The 15,856-nt window shown below is 39.0% G+C and overlaps 3 protein-coding genes across 3 annotated transcripts in view; 2 read left to right on the top strand and 1 right to left on the bottom strand.

Moving 5' to 3' along the window:
* Positions 1-3,636: 3,636 nt before the first annotated feature.
* Positions 3,637-7,645, top strand: LOC128599182 (serine protease inhibitor 2.1). Its single transcript, XM_053610647.1, has 5 exons — positions 3,637-3,900; positions 4,087-4,712; positions 4,809-5,073; positions 5,922-6,066; positions 6,294-7,645. The coding sequence occupies exons 2-5, from the start codon at positions 4,097-4,099 to the stop codon at positions 6,495-6,497; spliced, it is 1,230 nt and encodes a 409-aa protein (XP_053466622.1). The 5' UTR covers positions 3,637-3,900; positions 4,087-4,096; the 3' UTR covers positions 6,498-7,645.
* A 155-nt stretch (positions 7,646-7,800) lies between these two features.
* On the top strand, positions 7,801-12,178 carry LOC128599181 (serine protease inhibitor 2.1). The gene is made up of 5 exons (XM_053610646.1): positions 7,801-8,698; positions 9,335-9,957; positions 10,041-10,314; positions 10,780-10,924; positions 11,183-12,178. Exons 1-5 carry the CDS (start codon positions 8,691-8,693, stop codon positions 11,390-11,392), a joined length of 1,260 nt encoding a protein of 419 aa, XP_053466621.1. The 5' UTR covers positions 7,801-8,690; the 3' UTR covers positions 11,393-12,178.
* Positions 12,179-14,911: 2,733 nt separating this feature from the next.
* npdc1b (neural proliferation, differentiation and control, 1b) overlaps positions 14,912-15,856 on the bottom strand; it is a 28,243-nt gene continuing 27,298 nt past the window's right edge. Inside the window, exons 8-9 of the mRNA XM_053610648.1 lie at positions 15,731-15,830; positions 14,912-15,509 (exon numbers count right to left, since the gene is read on the bottom strand). Coding sequence (XP_053466623.1) covers positions 15,426-15,509; positions 15,731-15,830 — 184 coding nt within the window. The 3' untranslated portion in view covers positions 14,912-15,425. The remainder of the gene's footprint in view (positions 15,510-15,730; positions 15,831-15,856) is intronic.

Consider the following 15,856-nt stretch of genomic DNA (forward strand, 5'->3'; position numbering starts at 1 on the left):
GAAAGGAAAGATGGCCTCAACAAGAGAGTTGTCAGTTGAAACAATGGAAAGGATTATAAAACTCTTCCAAGAAGGAAATCCAGCATGGAGTGTGGCAAAAAGCTGTCAGTTGTTCCCTGTCAGCTGTGTCTAAAATTTGCAGTTTGCTGCAAGTATAAACAAAATGGGAAGGTTATGAAAGGAAAACGTACGGCTGCAGCTCAGTTTACTGCTCAATATGTCTCAAAATTGGCAACACTGGTGCGGTCTGTTATCAAGATAAAAACTAGGAATATATCATTTTTGCAACACTGGTGTGATATAATTGACTTTATTGCAATTTATTACAAAATCCTTCAATATGCTAATAAACCTTCTAACAAATTCAGTTTGTTAATCTCAGTACAAGTGTAGGCGTTTTGATATATGTTGCAGTATTTGCTTGATTGATGGTAAAACTGGAACTGATTTTGGTCCAGATTATTTGGGGCTGATCAGTGCATGGTATCGCACAGTCACGACATGCAGCTATAAAAGAAAAAGAAAAAAAAAATGGCACGGCATACGTTTTGACCAATGAAGACGTCAAAGTGTCAGGATAGAAACCTCAAAGGAATATGCCTTGAAAATAGAAAATGCACAATGAAACAAATGGAAAAACCAATGGGTGGAAACAGGAGTCCATGTTTGTGACAGAACTGTAAAAAGTCAGGTGAATGAAATGGGATTTACGTATAGAAAAGCCAAACAAAAAGAACTCTAGCACGTAAAGAAACAAAAGCAAGGTTACAATGGGCATCATGAGAAGAAATCATGGAGTGTGGATGATTGGATGAAAGTGATATTCAGCGATGAATCACGAATCTGCATTGGCCAAGGAGTTAATGCTGGAACTTTTGTCTGGTGCCGTTCTAATAAAACATATAAAGTTGACTGCCTGAAGAAAACAATCACATTTCCCCACTCATTTATGATATGGGTTTACATGTTGGGTAAAGGACCAGAGCAGACCTCAACAGTCAATGCACAGGTGTACAATGAAATTTTGAACACTCCATCAACAGAAAATAGCTTTGGTGGTGATGAAGTGTTAAAGCTTTGCTTGTGGAAAGGCAGATCAACTCAATGGCCTGGCCAGCAAACAGTCTGGATTAAACATTTATGGTGGAAATTTAAAAAATTGCTCCATGACCAGGCTCCATCTTGCAAAGCTGATCTGTCAACCACTATTTGAGAAAGTTGGAACCAGCTTGATGGAGAATATTGTTTTTTTATTAGTGAAGTCCACGCCTCAAAAGAATTCAGTTCGTCATAAAACACCAGAGGAAGAGCAACACAATACTAATTGTGAATTTTTTGTTGTTGTTTTTGGTGATTCCATAATTTTGTCCTTAACATTGAGTGATTAAAAAAAAGCCATTAATTAAAACAATTTAATTTGTTTGAGGTATGTTTTATTAAGCCAGAATGTTCAGCTATTAAACAAAAATTATTTTGTGTTGTATCTGTGCTTTGTTTATTAGCAAATAAACAAAGCACAGATACAACACAAAATAATTTTTGTGTTGTTATATATATATATAAAAGCCAGGCGAACATCCTCTAAGTGTGGTGATTCCATAATTTTTGCCAGGGGTTGTATGTTCTTTCTTATCGCACAGTGTAAGAAGTGTATGTTCTTTCTTATCGCACAGTGTAAGAAGTGTATGTTCCTTCTTATCACATGGTGTAAGAATATCTGCCTGATAGTTTCAGCCGGATTCATTAACCAAAAATACACACGCACGTTCCTTTGTTAAATCCTGTAACAATCATTCACAGTCCTGTGTCAAATTAATGTGATCAGATTTGCCTGGAAATTTGTCTGCATACTCCAGCTCGGGTGACTCCAACGGCATCACGTTCCAGCTGAAACAAGTTCGGCTACACGGCAAGAGTGAAAGAGTCCAAGAGTACGAAGTATTCAGGCCTGTTTTGGTTGAACGGGTAAGGCAGTTTATTCTGTGTTTTGGTGGGAATCAAGTGAATGATCAGGCAAGTTGTTCTGACTAGCGGAATTTGTATACTTAGCCAGTTGTAAAGCTGTTTTAGCTAGTGGCTGCGTATGTACAGGGTGTGTTTGATGAGTTGTGTGTATTTTTATATTTCATACACTGACTATGTTTACAAGCACATCAAATTCTGGTCTATTAAGGTCTATGTTCGGGTTGCAGCCATATTCCGAATACGATGTTTATATGCTTGCAGGCATCGGAATATTCCTGTATACATGGTTGCTGTAAGTACTGTATGCCTCAGTTGCTGTTCCTAAATACCTAGCCTACAGCTAAGCATCTGTTAGCACCTACAATTCCTTTCAGTGGAGTTTATTACGAGTAAGGTGTTTACCTGCAACAAATTTCCAATTAAAATGGGTATATTCCAGGGGTGGGAATCAAAATTTATGGAATCGGAAACTGACCCAATCTGAATCGGACGATCGGATTGCGGCGCTTACGTGAATCAATAGTAATTCGAATATTGCCAATTTCTGAATATTGTGGTGTTTGTAAGCCACCACTTCCACTTATGTTTGCTTTATTGTATTCTATCTGCAGATTCATTTGTTTATATATTTACATATTATGTCTTAAAGTAAACATAAAATCTAGTGTGTTAAATCTAGTGTTTTGGTGTGTTTGTAGTGGATGCATTTAACTCTATAGTATACAGTTATAGGAAAGAAATTATTTGTAATAGCACTATCCAGCATCACCCAGAAGACGATGGGTTCCCTTTTGAGCCTCGTTCCTCTCAGGGTTTCTTCCTTCTGTCGTCTCGGGGAGTTTTTCCATGCCACTGTTGCCTCTGGCTTGCTCATTAGGGATCAATATAAAGTGTCTATTCGGATTTCTGTAAAGGCGTGTTGTGACCGTGTCCGTTGTGAAAAGCGCTATATAAATAAAATAACACTGAATCGAATTGCATTTGAAGCACTGTTATATTAAGGAGGCAATTGAGGGATTTGCTGGACTTTAAGCGTGAAACACTTTGCTTGGGGTGCATCCCAAGCCACATTCTACCCAACTCAACTAAAAAAGTATGCTAGTGCACCTATAGTGTCATTGCTATTTATCCACATGGTGGAGAGGGATGCCGCATATTGTCCTCCACATGTAGCTCACAATAACATCGCACTACCAAAATCTTGAATCCTATTGTTTTAAGTGATGCTATTCATTCGAATTACAGTTGCAATCAAAATGATTCAACCCCCATTGCAAATTGGGTTTATTGTCAAAATGTACAGACTTTCAGATGTTTGCAATGAACGAATCAAACAAAAGCAATTGGAATAGTTAAACACAACTAAGGCTTCAAGTGGTTTCCCCAAATTCAACTGAAAATGCAACTTATAATGACTCCTCCAGTTCCAAAATTATTCAACCCTTTGAATAGAATCCCTCACAACAGCACAAATATGCAAAACAGGTGTTGTCTCAAGCACACCTGATTCAACTAATCAAATTGGTTTGATTTGTTCATTCCAAACAGGTGAAAGTTTGTACATTTTGACAATAAACCTGATTTTCAATGGGGGTTGAATCATTTTGAATGCAACTGTGTGCACTGGGCTTAAATACAGTATAGTGTTCGGCTGTAGAGTCGAACACGTCATTCAGCTTGTTTATGCATCAAGTATGTGAAAGTCATGAAAGTAAACTGAGTGGTGTTCGAGGTCCAGAACTGCTAAACACTGTTCGCTATTAACATTCAGATAATCAATATACAGTATTTACTCTCATGTCATCAACTTGCACTGGTGAGGGTCTGTTAATGATTAGAATTGATTCGGACTGTGGATGAAAAATAAATAGGGTAGAGGCTTTTGGCTATACAAGCAAGCCGCTAGACGAGTTTGGGGAAGATCGCTATATTTGGGTGAGTTTGTTGTGTATGAATTTTTTGCAAATTCTTAGCTCTAACTGTTCAGACAGTTGAACAGATCTAGGGAACTGAGAACATGAGTAAATGAGTACATGAGTTTATATGTCCTCATTATGAAAAGATTTGTCATGAAACTTGTTACGAGAAAGAATTTGTAAGACCTGTTCTTTATATCCACAGAACAAGTGCCATGGCTCGAAGTGTCCTGTGTTTGTGGTGGTGTTTTTCCTTGGTGTTCATGTACACCAGTGTACACGGAAGTCCAGAACAACATTCCGACTCTGATGACCATGAAAACCGCATGAAAGCACTGAGCGATGTGAACAACGATTTTGCTTTCCGCCTGTACAAAAGCATTGTGTCTGGTGCTCAGTTCCAGAACGTGTTCTTCTCTCCACTGAGTGTGTCCACGGCACTGGCTGCACTGTCTATAGGAGCAGGTGGTGAGACTCATGAACAGCTTCTCAGTGGCCTCGGATTCAACAATTCTATCTTCACCAACGAGGAGATTCACCAAGCCTTCCTCGATCTCCTCGAAAACCTCAATCACAGGACAGAGGTAGATCTGAATGTGGGCACTGCTGTCTACGTCAACGACACCTTTAAACCTCATCCGGAATTTCTAGAGAACGTGAGGCGTTTCTATCTTTCCGATGGCTTCTCTGTCGATTTCACCAAGAGCAAAGAGACCTCTAATCAGATGAACAAATATGTCAGTGAAAAGACGCACGGCAAAATTACAAAGTTTATAAAAGATCTGGATTCACGTACCCTCATGTATCTGCTCAGCTTTATATATTTTAAGGGTAAGCTTATTTAATATGGTTGATTTGTTTTGTGTCATGGTCTCTCCATGGGCATGCTTTTGTGTTCTATAACAGCACTTTGAATTTTTCCTCAAGGGAAATGGTCCATCCCGTTTGACCCGAAAGATACTGTAGAGATGAAATTCTATGTGGATTCAGAAACGACTGTTCCAGTTCAAATGATGCAAAAGACGAATTATTTCTACACGTACTTTGATCCAGAACTCTCTACCACTGTCCTTCGTCTGGATTACAATGACTCGTTCTCCATGATCTTGGCTCTATCTGATGATCTCTCTGTTCTGCAAGAGGCTTTGCGTCCACACCACATAGCTACCTGGAACGGACTGATGCGTAAAAGGTTATTTGGATTTGAAATGTCAACAAAGTTCAGAATTGATTCTTTAAATGTCTTTGTTTAATGTACTTTCAGCCCATTTAGAAAATATTCATTTAAACATAGATAATATTAATTTTCTTAAATTGACCAAATGTAAATTATTTCCTCTTAGCATTTTGACAAATGCTATCACATTTACACAGACCCATGACTCAAACTTGTTGAAGCAGCTTGGCAGAAGTAATTGCCATAACGTTTTTCGTATATGATGCCTTATTTGGGCATCGTCTCCTGTTCTACTCTGCAGAACGTCTCAGGTTGGATGGGAAATCCCACTGTACCATAAATCCGAGGTCCTGAGTATTCTTGAGCAATTTTTCCTGCCAAGCCTCCCAGTCCTTGCTTCTGAAAAAAAAAACATCCCCACAGCATGATGCTACCTCCACCATGCTTCACTTTAGGAATAGAATTGTTCGGTTAACTGGTCATGTCTGGCTTCCTCCAGATGCATTCAGGCCAAAATGTTAAATATTGGTTTCTCATGGCCTGAGAGTCTTTTTAGATGTCTTGTTTGAGCTGTTCTATACATATATTAAGTCCCTCCCCCCACCCCCAGCATCTGTTTGTACCTCAGTGCATCTGGCTCCTTAAGCTTTATGTTTTTTATGTTTTGTGTAATTTGTCTGATCTTGTCCCAAGTAATTAAGCTCAAGAAATCAGAAATGTTCTTTCTTACAGTCTTTAAGATTAGGGAGTCTTTCATTTAAGATGAGCAGCATTTTGTTGCATTTGCTTTATGACCTGCTATACTCTGATGCTATATGCAAGTATAATTTAAATACCGTGATTTGTGATTCCTCTTTCTTCAGGAAATACATTATCCGCCTCCCTAAACTGTCCCTAGAAATGTCATATTCCCTGATCAACATTCTGACTGGAATTGGAATGAAGGACATGTTTACAGATAAAGCTAACTTCATTGGGATTACTGACGAAGAAATATCCGTTTCTGAGGTAAGGAAGCTAATTGCCAACTGCAGATGACACATAACGGAGAGATCTTTGTCATACTGCTGGTAGTTAAACATCATGTAGGTACTTTTGGAGCTATATCATCTAAAGCCATTACATGAATGCAGCTGTGACTTAGTTTTCGTGAAAAAAAGAAAGAAAATTCCAGGTGGAGATGAAAAACATGACTCATGCACTCAATTACATGGAAATTTTACTTTTGTCCCCAGGTTGTACATAAAGCCACATTAGATGTGGACGAAGTCGGCACCACTGCAACAGCTTTGACTATAATACGCTTTACAGCACGTACTGGACCCAGAATTCTGAACTTTAATAAGCCATTTATGATCTTTATCATTGACCAGAAAACAAAGAACATCCTGTTTATGGGGAAAATTGTCAATCCAAAAAAATCTGAGATAACTGAATAATAATCCAAATGGTTTTCAAACTATAAAATGAGATATGGAAGCATTTTTCTTTCTGTAGCTTTTGTAGATTTTTACAGTGCTTGTTATTCCACATACGTCTTCATACTTGTTCTCCAAACACTTTTTGAGCATTGATTTAGCCTGAGTTCAATTCAAACTGCCTTTAGGAGAGCTTTCAGCAAGAATGAAGCCATCTATTTTTGTTCTTGATAAAAGATATAATATTTCACATATATTTTAGTTTCAATTTTGAGAATTTCCCATTGAAATGTCAGCTAGAAATCCAGCTGCCACTGGTGATGTCACTGTGTACTTCACAGCCATCCATGTTGTGTGTGGTGATAAAGTAGAAATATACATGGATCAAAAGCAGGACATGCTATTCTTTAATAAATAAAAATCGTTCATCGCTGCCTCAGTTTGCACATTTCTCCCGTCAATCAATGCAATGGTCGAACATGATCTTCAGGGTATTGTCGAGTGATGCTTCAGAAGGAAAATCCACAAGAGGAGAGGACGCAGGATCTCATCTGTTGCGAGGTCTGATCATTATCATGCGATGTACTGTACCTTGAAGAGCGTCGGCAGGAAAAGCAGTGCAAACCCCACGCTGCATGCTTTAACTGCCGAGAACCACTTCCACATCCCAATTCCACACGTATGCCCATGGAACAACTAGTTAGCTCTCAAGATTCTTTATCTTCATTACCATTGCTTGCTGAGTGAAAACATGCCTAGGGTGCAGGGAGCCATTGGCAGCAGTGGCATCTTCCACCCTGAGGACAGTACAGTACAGGCAGTGTTTTGGTGATGGAGAGGATGGTGGCTCCATGCATTGCAAAAAGAAATATCTATTTTAGCAAGTCAAATAATCTCAAAACTTTCTAATATTTCCGAATAAAAGATAATACTAAATTAAATATATAATTTTTAGTCAGGTTCGAATCCGCCACCATTTGTGTGTGAGTTTGCATGTTCTCCTGGTGCTTTAAGGGTTTCCACTGAGTACTACTATTTCCTCCACCAGTCCAAAGACATGCGCTGTAGGCTGATTGACATTTCCAAATTGCCCATGGTATGTGAATGTGTGTGCGATTGTACAATGTGGTGGGTTGGCACCCCTTTATTTATTAAATGACAGAGTGTAATATTTTTGTCTCATTTGTTTAACTGGGTTCTCTTTGTTGACTTTTAGGACTTGTGTGAAAATCTGATGATGTTTTAGGTCATATTTATGCAGCTATATAGAAAATTCTAAAGGGTTCACAAACTTTCAAGCACCACTGTAAACACTATGTTAAGTCATTATTCACAAGTCTATGCCTTTTATAAATTCATAACTATTCATGCACCCTATTAAATTGTCATGAAAGTATTATTTGTATCCCAGAACCACTGTAATACATGTAAAAATTATTATTATTATTTTTTTAAATTGTCAGATTTAAAACTGGTCAGATTAACACGATCAGGAATGTGGCTCAGAGATATGTGAACTTTTAAATGTTAGATGTTAGATGTTAATGAATAAATGTAGTTTAATAATTAGTTTATATCATGTATAATGAGATCATGAGTCTCATGATACACTGCAGTGGTCTGAATTGTGGACACAACACTCACTTATTTATCAGCTCAGTCCTGGAAGTTAATGGGCGAAGATGGGGAAGAAGCGACCGAGGCAGGACACACACACTGTCTTACTCTCTCTCTACACACTTTCTCTTCTCTTCTGCGCCCTAGTCTGTTCTTTTGTTCTCTGTTGTCTTGTTTAAATGCAGATGCTGACAAGTAAAATGACCGTCATCTTCTTAAAACATTCAAGTTGTTTTGCTAAGTAATCCTTAAAACCTGGTAGATTTCTAGAAGTGCATGCCTTACTGTACTCTGTGTGTTCAAATAAAAACTGTATTTTAGAGTTTGCTAATATAACAGGTTTGTTTGAACAAGGAAAGTAAACTGAGTGGTGCAATGATGCCCCAGGTTCAGAACTGGAAAATGCTGATGTGAGCTCAACATTCAAGTAATCAATATGTGCTAATGTCCACTGCTTAGTCTCTGTTTGAAAGCAGTTAATAATTAGGAAGGCTTTAGCATAAAATAAATCAATAAAAATGGGCAAAGTTTGGTGTCTATGCACGTATAAGAACAGTGCTTACACATGTTCGACAGAGCTCCGAGACTGTGCAGAAGATGGCTGGGTGAGCTTTTTTTTAAAAAACTGTACTCAATGTTTTTGCAATATGAAAATGTGAGCATGAGACGTTATTGAAATGCAATAGTGTTATTTTATTTTCAATGTCTAAACTGATCTGATTCTGCCATATTAAAAAAGTCATAGAAATTGTCTCATTACCTCAACAACTGGGCCAAAAATAAACACCTTTACTGTCTTATTTGATTTAGCATTTTCTGCGTCAATGAGATGCATCTGTCAATCAAAAAAACGATGGTAGGGACTTTTTGGTGTTTTGGATGAAATTATGAAATTAGGTATGGAAAATCTGGAGATAATAGCAACAATCATTTGGGAAATTCTAATGCTTGCTAACCAGGTTGAGCACATCACTCAAAACTGGCATTCTGAAGACGTTCTGCCATCCTAGACCAGTTGAGAGACTTTGTAGCTGTCTTGAACATCAGTGTCAGTTCGAACTTGTAGTGTGAAGTGTCCTGCCATAGAAACTTCCCCAAATCCCGAAAGAGTGATAGTTTAAATTTAATGCAAAAGATTATGAAGCTCAATTACTTTGTAAAGCTTGCTGATCATTCTTTAATCACTCACTCATTGTCCATAAGATTTCTTATGCCATAAGACTTGTGTGTTGTTTTTTTAGAAGTGCCATGGCTCGAAGTGTCCTGTGTTTGTGGTGTTGCTTTTCCTTGGTGTTCGTGTACACCAGTGTACACGGAAGTCCAGAACAACATTCCGACTCTGATGACCATGAAAACAAAATACAAGCACTGAACAAGCTGAACAGTGATTTTGCTTTCCGCCTGTACAAAAGCATTGTGTCTGGTGCTCAGTCCCAGAACGTGTTCTTCTCTCCACTGAGTGTGTCCACAGCACTGGCTGCACTGTCTTTAGGAGCAGGTGGAGAGACTCATCAACAGCTTCTCAGTGGCCTCGGATTCAGCAATTCTGTCTTCACCAATGAGGAGATTCACCAAGCCTTCCTCGATCTCCTCGAAAACCTCAATCACAGGACAGGGGTAGATCTGAATGTGGGCACTGCTGTCTACGTCAACGACACCTTTAAACCTCATCCGGAATTTCTGGAGAAACTTAAGCGTTTCTATCTTTCCGATGGCTTCTCTGTCGATTTTACGAAGACCACAGAGACCTCTAATCAAATCAACAAATATGTCAGTGAAAAGACACACGGCAAAATCAGCAAGTTTATTGAAAAACTGGATCCAAGCACCGTCATGTATCTGCTCAGCTATATATATTTTAAGGGTAAGCTCATTTCATTATGTCGTGGTCTCTCCATGGGCGTTGCTTTTGTTTTCAGTACCATAGAGCATTTTTTTCCCCTCAAGGTAAATGGTCCGTCCCATTTAAACCCAAACATACTAGAGAAGCTCAATTCCATGTGGATGAAGAAACAACCGTTCCAGTTCAGATGATGTTTGTGAAGGATGACTTTTACAGCTATTATGATCATCAACTGTCTGTCAGAGTCCTTCGTTTGAATTACAACGATTCATTCTCCATGATTCTGGCTCTGCCTGATAAAAAAATTAATATTACACTTTTGGAAGAGGCTTTGTGTCCACACCACATAACCAAGTGGCAAAAATGGATGTCAGAACGGTAATTCTGAATTTGTGGCATTTCTCCACATATATTACTGGTTCAATAAAACATCTTTATTTATCTTATGATCTATGAAATGTTAGGAATGAGAATTAATATTCTTTGAGGTTCTGTAGTTGTTTATTGAAGACAAACATCATCACCTTACATTTTGCTATATGACCTGTTTATGTAATATCTACACGAGGTGCTTTAATTACTCAATTATAAAAAAAATAAAATAAAAAAAAAGTACTTGAAAAGCACTCAGTTGTAGTTATTATGCTACTTGTATTCTGGCTTGATTTTTATTTTTATTTGATTTTAAATAATGTAGAGAAGCGAATTAATGAACGATTCAGAAATGCACACGCAAAACACAAAATGCTTCCAAAGGATCATTATCTAACTCCTAAACTAATTTAATTGTATGTTACCTTGAAAACTAGTTTATTAACTACACCTGCATTTCTCTTTCTCCAGTAATTATGGCATCTACCTCCCTAAACTGTCCCTAAAAACATCATATTCCCTGAACAGCATTCTGTCTGAAATGGGATTTAAGGATATGTTTACAGCTAAAGCTAACTTCTCTGGGATTTCTGACCAAAACTTGTTAGTTTCTGAGGTAAGAATGCTACTTGTACAAAATGGTGACAGATGTGCTTGTTCTCGATGTTCATGTTGCATTAATTCTAGTTTTGTACAGCACTGATGTTTTTATTTAATCTAAAGCCATGGCACGGATGTAATTAATCACCGTCAGTTTTAGCTAGATACGGACAAACAGCTAAGAAATTTGAAGATTAGCCTGACTACTGCATATGGAGAGATTATTTCATTATATATGTGATTAATTGGAGATTTGTCCTTCTTTTGTCCTCAGGCTGCACACAAAGCCACTCTAGATGTGGATGAAGCCGGAGCCGAAGCAACAGCAGTGACTGGAATAGGCATCACGCTCCTTTCTGCAAGAATAAGTGAAACGCTTGAATTTAATCGGCCATTTCTGATCTTTATCGTTGACCAAAAAACAAACAATGTCCTATTTATAGGGAAAATTGTCAATCCAGCGAATTCTGAGGTCCGTCAGTAATAAACAAAAATGTGTCTCTGCAGTTAGGTTTCTTATATAGCGTACAGGGTTGTAGTGATCGAAGAGGGGGTAGGGATGGGATGAGATGGTGTGTGTTGGGGGACCTGACTGCAAAAATATGAACAACCAGCATTTTTAATTGGTTTAATAAAAATCTATATTGCAAGCACATTTAGTCATATTGTGTGCTGAACGTCACCTACTCAATATAAATTTCTTTTTCATAGAACTGTTGTATAAAAGCAATATCGCACTCGCAGTCATGTGGTTCTACTGAATATCGGCACGGCTATGATTAGCTATGACCTCGTGTCTGTGGCGAATCACAGCCGTACCGATATTCGGTACATCATGCAATATTGCTTACATAACAGCACATCATGAAGTGTTTTATTCTTCACAGAACACATACTAAACCGATCATGCCAATCCTGATCAAATTCAGGGCCTTTGTAGCTAGTGAGTGTTCGTGAACAGGAGGAGAAAAGTGTGCTGAATAGAGAGTGTCTGTACAACAAACATCCTGTGTACAGGGGATTCAAGTTATTCTAGAAAAAAAACAAAACAAAAAAAAAAAACACCAATCTAAAAATCTCAAATATAATCTACAACATGTCCTGTACATTTAAAAACAACATTATAACATGTTCATTTAGTAGATCAGACCAGGATCTGGTTTAAGATTCTTACTCCTAAGCAAGTTGGAAGTGGTTTGTTCCTTTTGGTCAGCAGATGGCAGTAGTGAGTTTACATTTAAAAAATAAATAAATAAAAATGATTACATCAGCTGTTTATTATACTCTATAATCTGTAAAGCTGCAGTAGTCCACCTTGCGCTTTATTAAGCTTCAGTAGTGAATTAGTCAGTAGTCTTTCCATACATCTCATAAATGCATGTCAAGTTACTCTTGGCAAAAGAGGCTGCGTATTTTAACGCTAAAAATGCATTTCTTGCTGTCAGGTTAGTAAAAGTAGGCCGTTGTTATTTAGCCACGTCACAAATCTCATCGTTAATACACACACACTCCTATGTGAATGATCCAGGCACCAAGATTTAGTTTAAAAAAATACACAATGTCACAAGAGTTTGATATAATATAAATATTTATTTCCCTTCTTTATATAATATCCTATCTTTACATGCATGATAAACAATTTCATTAGGTGAAAAAGAGTTATTCAAGACCAACATACACAGCGAGATGTGTACGGGAAGGAATTTATGTTATGCAGCTTTCCGTAATGTCTATCAGCCTACTGATTGGATGACACAGGGAAGGCTGGAGTTGTTGGGAAGTGTTTTTTTGTTTTTATATTTAGAGCTAGTCTGTTTCCTTTACTAAAGTGGAAAAATCACTGAGAACACTGAGAACAGCTTCTACCGAGACTTCCAGGTGACATGTTTAAAAAGGCTTCTTTAAAAGAAGGGCGGATCACCTATCCTTTCTTTATCCGCAAGATTAAAAACGACAGTCGACATACTGAAGCACGTAGATGTGCTGAGAGAAATCTGCTCCAAAGACCGTCATGGGGTTTATTTACGAATAGGACAGGATACAGATTAATGAAGGTCTTGCTACTGTTGGCAGTTTTCCTGAGAACCAGCAGCAAAGAGCGAATACTTCCGAGCAACACCGTCAAATCGCCAGGCGCAACGCGAGATTTACTGCAGCGATGACAGGGGTTTGTACAAATACAGCAAACTGAGCAGGCAGGCCTCAAGTCTTCTCTATACACAGCTGCAGTTACAGTATATACAACAGGGCACATCACAGATCGTAAGGACGAGCAGCGGTCAGCTCACATTCACCGCACGATTGCCAATTTTCACAGTTTGCTGTGTCAGTTTTCTCAGATTTGTTTGGACCACAACTCAAAGGGTACATTTCAGCAGGGCGTAAGTACGCGTAGGGTCATGAAGCAATGCTGAAAACGCATACGGACTCCCTTGATCATTTCATAGCTTCGGCTCATGCATAGTAAGACCAATACAGACTATACAAAGGCTACATTATATCATTTAGGCTTATTCATATGTGCACAATTATGAAAATATTAAAACCACGACTAGAGTTTTAGAAAATACCATCACTGACTCTACTTTGGTAGAAAGGAACATCATGACGTCTAGAAATCATATAGTGTGGCTTTTCGGTACATACAGTAAATCACGTGTCGTGTGAGTGGACAGCCGGTTGTATTTTACAATCTAGCTCTTGAAATCCAACGTGGTGTTTTTGATATGTTTAAGTTCAGTTTCCGTTGCACAGTATTCACAATATCGTAGAAATAAAAAGGCAGATCCAATGGCTGAGCCTGATATTGGACCTGAGCTCTGGGATCATATGCGTAAAGAATCTCCAGTGGTGATCGGGGAACGTTCACTTCTTTTCCAAGACTGTAAATGCTGCGTCACAGGGCAGTGTCAGCCATTTGGAGGAAAGCTCATGCGCTCACAGATACCCATGATTGGTTAGCGTTGCTGTGATTGACAGGGGAGAGAAAGAGCATATGCCATTCGACCTAGAGATCATGGCCGATTTTGCTCTCTGGATAGTTGTGGTATCATTGGGATTCGAACCTGCATTTCAAACTCCTGTTCTGGATTTGAATCTCATGATCTCTTGACACTTTTCTGTTGCCCCACCACTCAGGAACCCATCATTTGCTCAAAACATTTCCATTTATACACTTGGCAGGTGCTTTTTGTCCCAAGCAACTCAAGTCCCAACAGTGATTCAAGCTCACAACCTTCTGATCAGTAATCCAGAGCCCTGATGATTGTACCACCACTGATTAATTTAACCAAGTAAACGGAATCGTGTGCATTTTTCATTCATTCATTCATCTTCAGAACATGCTTTATTCTGATTAGGGTAGTAGTGGATCCAGACCCTATCCCCAGAACACCGGGTGCAAGGTGGGAATACACCCCGGATGGGACGTCAGTACATCGCAACACACCTTCACACCTAAGGGTAATTTAGTGTAGGCAATCCATGCCAATAAAGCCATGTTTTTGGGAGGTGGGCGTTAACCGGAGGAAACTCACAGAGAGAACATTTGAAACTCCACACAGTAACCCAAGCTCAGGATCAAACCAGGAACCATGAAGCGGCAACACTACATGCTCCGCCACCGTGCTGCCCATATGCTTTTTTGCATAACTGAATATAAGAAACTTCAATATGAACCCAGAGCTGGTACCAATAAACCCCTCCTAGTGCTGGGAGGGCACAGATAAATCATGAACGTGCAAAGTATAAAGCCTTTCTGCTAAAGGAAGGCTTCCAGTTAAGAATCCCGGGTGAAATCAGATACTAGAACCTCAGTTTTACCATGTAAGAGAGAGAGAGAGAGTGGTGTGGAAAACAGGAGCTGACATGCACCCCATGTTTTATACTGATGCGTGCATATACTGTAAAGGCCATGGTACGCTGGTAACGTCTGGAAGTGGACAATTTCAGCAAGGCTAGGGATAACAGGAACGTGTGTGCAAAAGATTTAAATATGAGATGAATCATTACCACTGGGAAAAATAAATAATTATATAAATAAATAAATAAATAAATACAACCAAGATGAACTGCTTCAAATTGTTGCCAGCATATCGTATCATTCCTCCAAAGGTATGTTTGAGTATTAGAGGAAATGCTCAATCCATGCAGGAGAGTGTACACGTGTGTATAGGACCATAGCTGTTTCTGTATGCTTAAAGGCAAATCACTTGTTTAGGCAGATATGTTAACTTGCTTCCAGTTTCTACACACACAATGTAACAGTCAAGAAATGAACTACGGATGGAGAGGAAGGTTGAAAAAACGGAAAGCGACTAGGAACACCCGGAGCTGCCCTTGTTGACTAGGTGAAGTCAAATCTGCGCAGTCCGAATCCTCTTCTTCTCTTTCCTCCTTGAATTTCCCACGTCTTCCTCTCCTTCATGGCGTCTTCATGATGGATCGCAGATGGGATTTGACCTCGGTGTAAGATTGTGGATGGGTTTTTGATGTGATCGTGCATTGACAGTCCAGGTTCAGTTGTAGCTTTTTTGCAGGTCAAGATGAAGATGAAGGGTGGAGTCATCAAACAGAGGGTTCTTCACCTCCATCTCGCCAGTCTAAAGAGAGAGCGAGAGAGAGAGAGAGAGATTCAAACACCAGACACCACAAAAACAACACTGATACACATTGGATATAACACTGTAGGTGGCACATAATACCCTTGATTCTGACCTGCAGGGAAGTGCCCTATGTTAGACCACCCTGAGAGATATCTACACACACACACACACACACACATACATACCACACACACACCACACAGGGAACTGCTGCTTACCGGGGCGAGTCCAGGGCATTCATACACAGTGAAGTCTCCGTCCTCATTCTCCTCATCCGAGGTAGCTGCTGATTCAGGGATCTTGGGTTCATCTCTTTGTCTGAATACAAAGAACATCAGTTATTA

Source organism: Ictalurus furcatus, chromosome 22, assembly GCF_023375685.1.
Source record: "Ictalurus furcatus strain D&B chromosome 22, Billie_1.0, whole genome shotgun sequence".
Classification (NCBI taxonomy): domain Eukaryota; kingdom Metazoa; phylum Chordata; class Actinopteri; order Siluriformes; family Ictaluridae; genus Ictalurus; species Ictalurus furcatus.

Bases quoted from the DNA above. Each gene is read 5' to 3' on its own strand.
- LOC128599181 (XM_053610646.1), top strand. The intron at 9,958-10,040 runs GTAAGCTCATTT...TTTCCCCTCAAG, and splicing joins CAGCTATATATATTTTAAGG to GTAAATGGTCCGTCCCATTT. The intron at 10,315-10,779 runs GTAATTCTGAAT...CTCTTTCTCCAG, and splicing joins CAAAAATGGATGTCAGAACG to TAATTATGGCATCTACCTCC.
- LOC128599182 (XM_053610647.1), top strand. From the start codon at position 4,097: ATGGCTCGAAGTGTCCTGTGTTTGTGGTGGTGTTTTTCCTTGGTGTTC. The intron at 4,713-4,808 runs GTAAGCTTATTT...TTTTTCCTCAAG, and splicing joins CAGCTTTATATATTTTAAGG to GGAAATGGTCCATCCCGTTT. The intron at 6,067-6,293 runs GTAAGGAAGCTA...TTTTGTCCCCAG, and splicing joins AAGAAATATCCGTTTCTGAG to GTTGTACATAAAGCCACATT.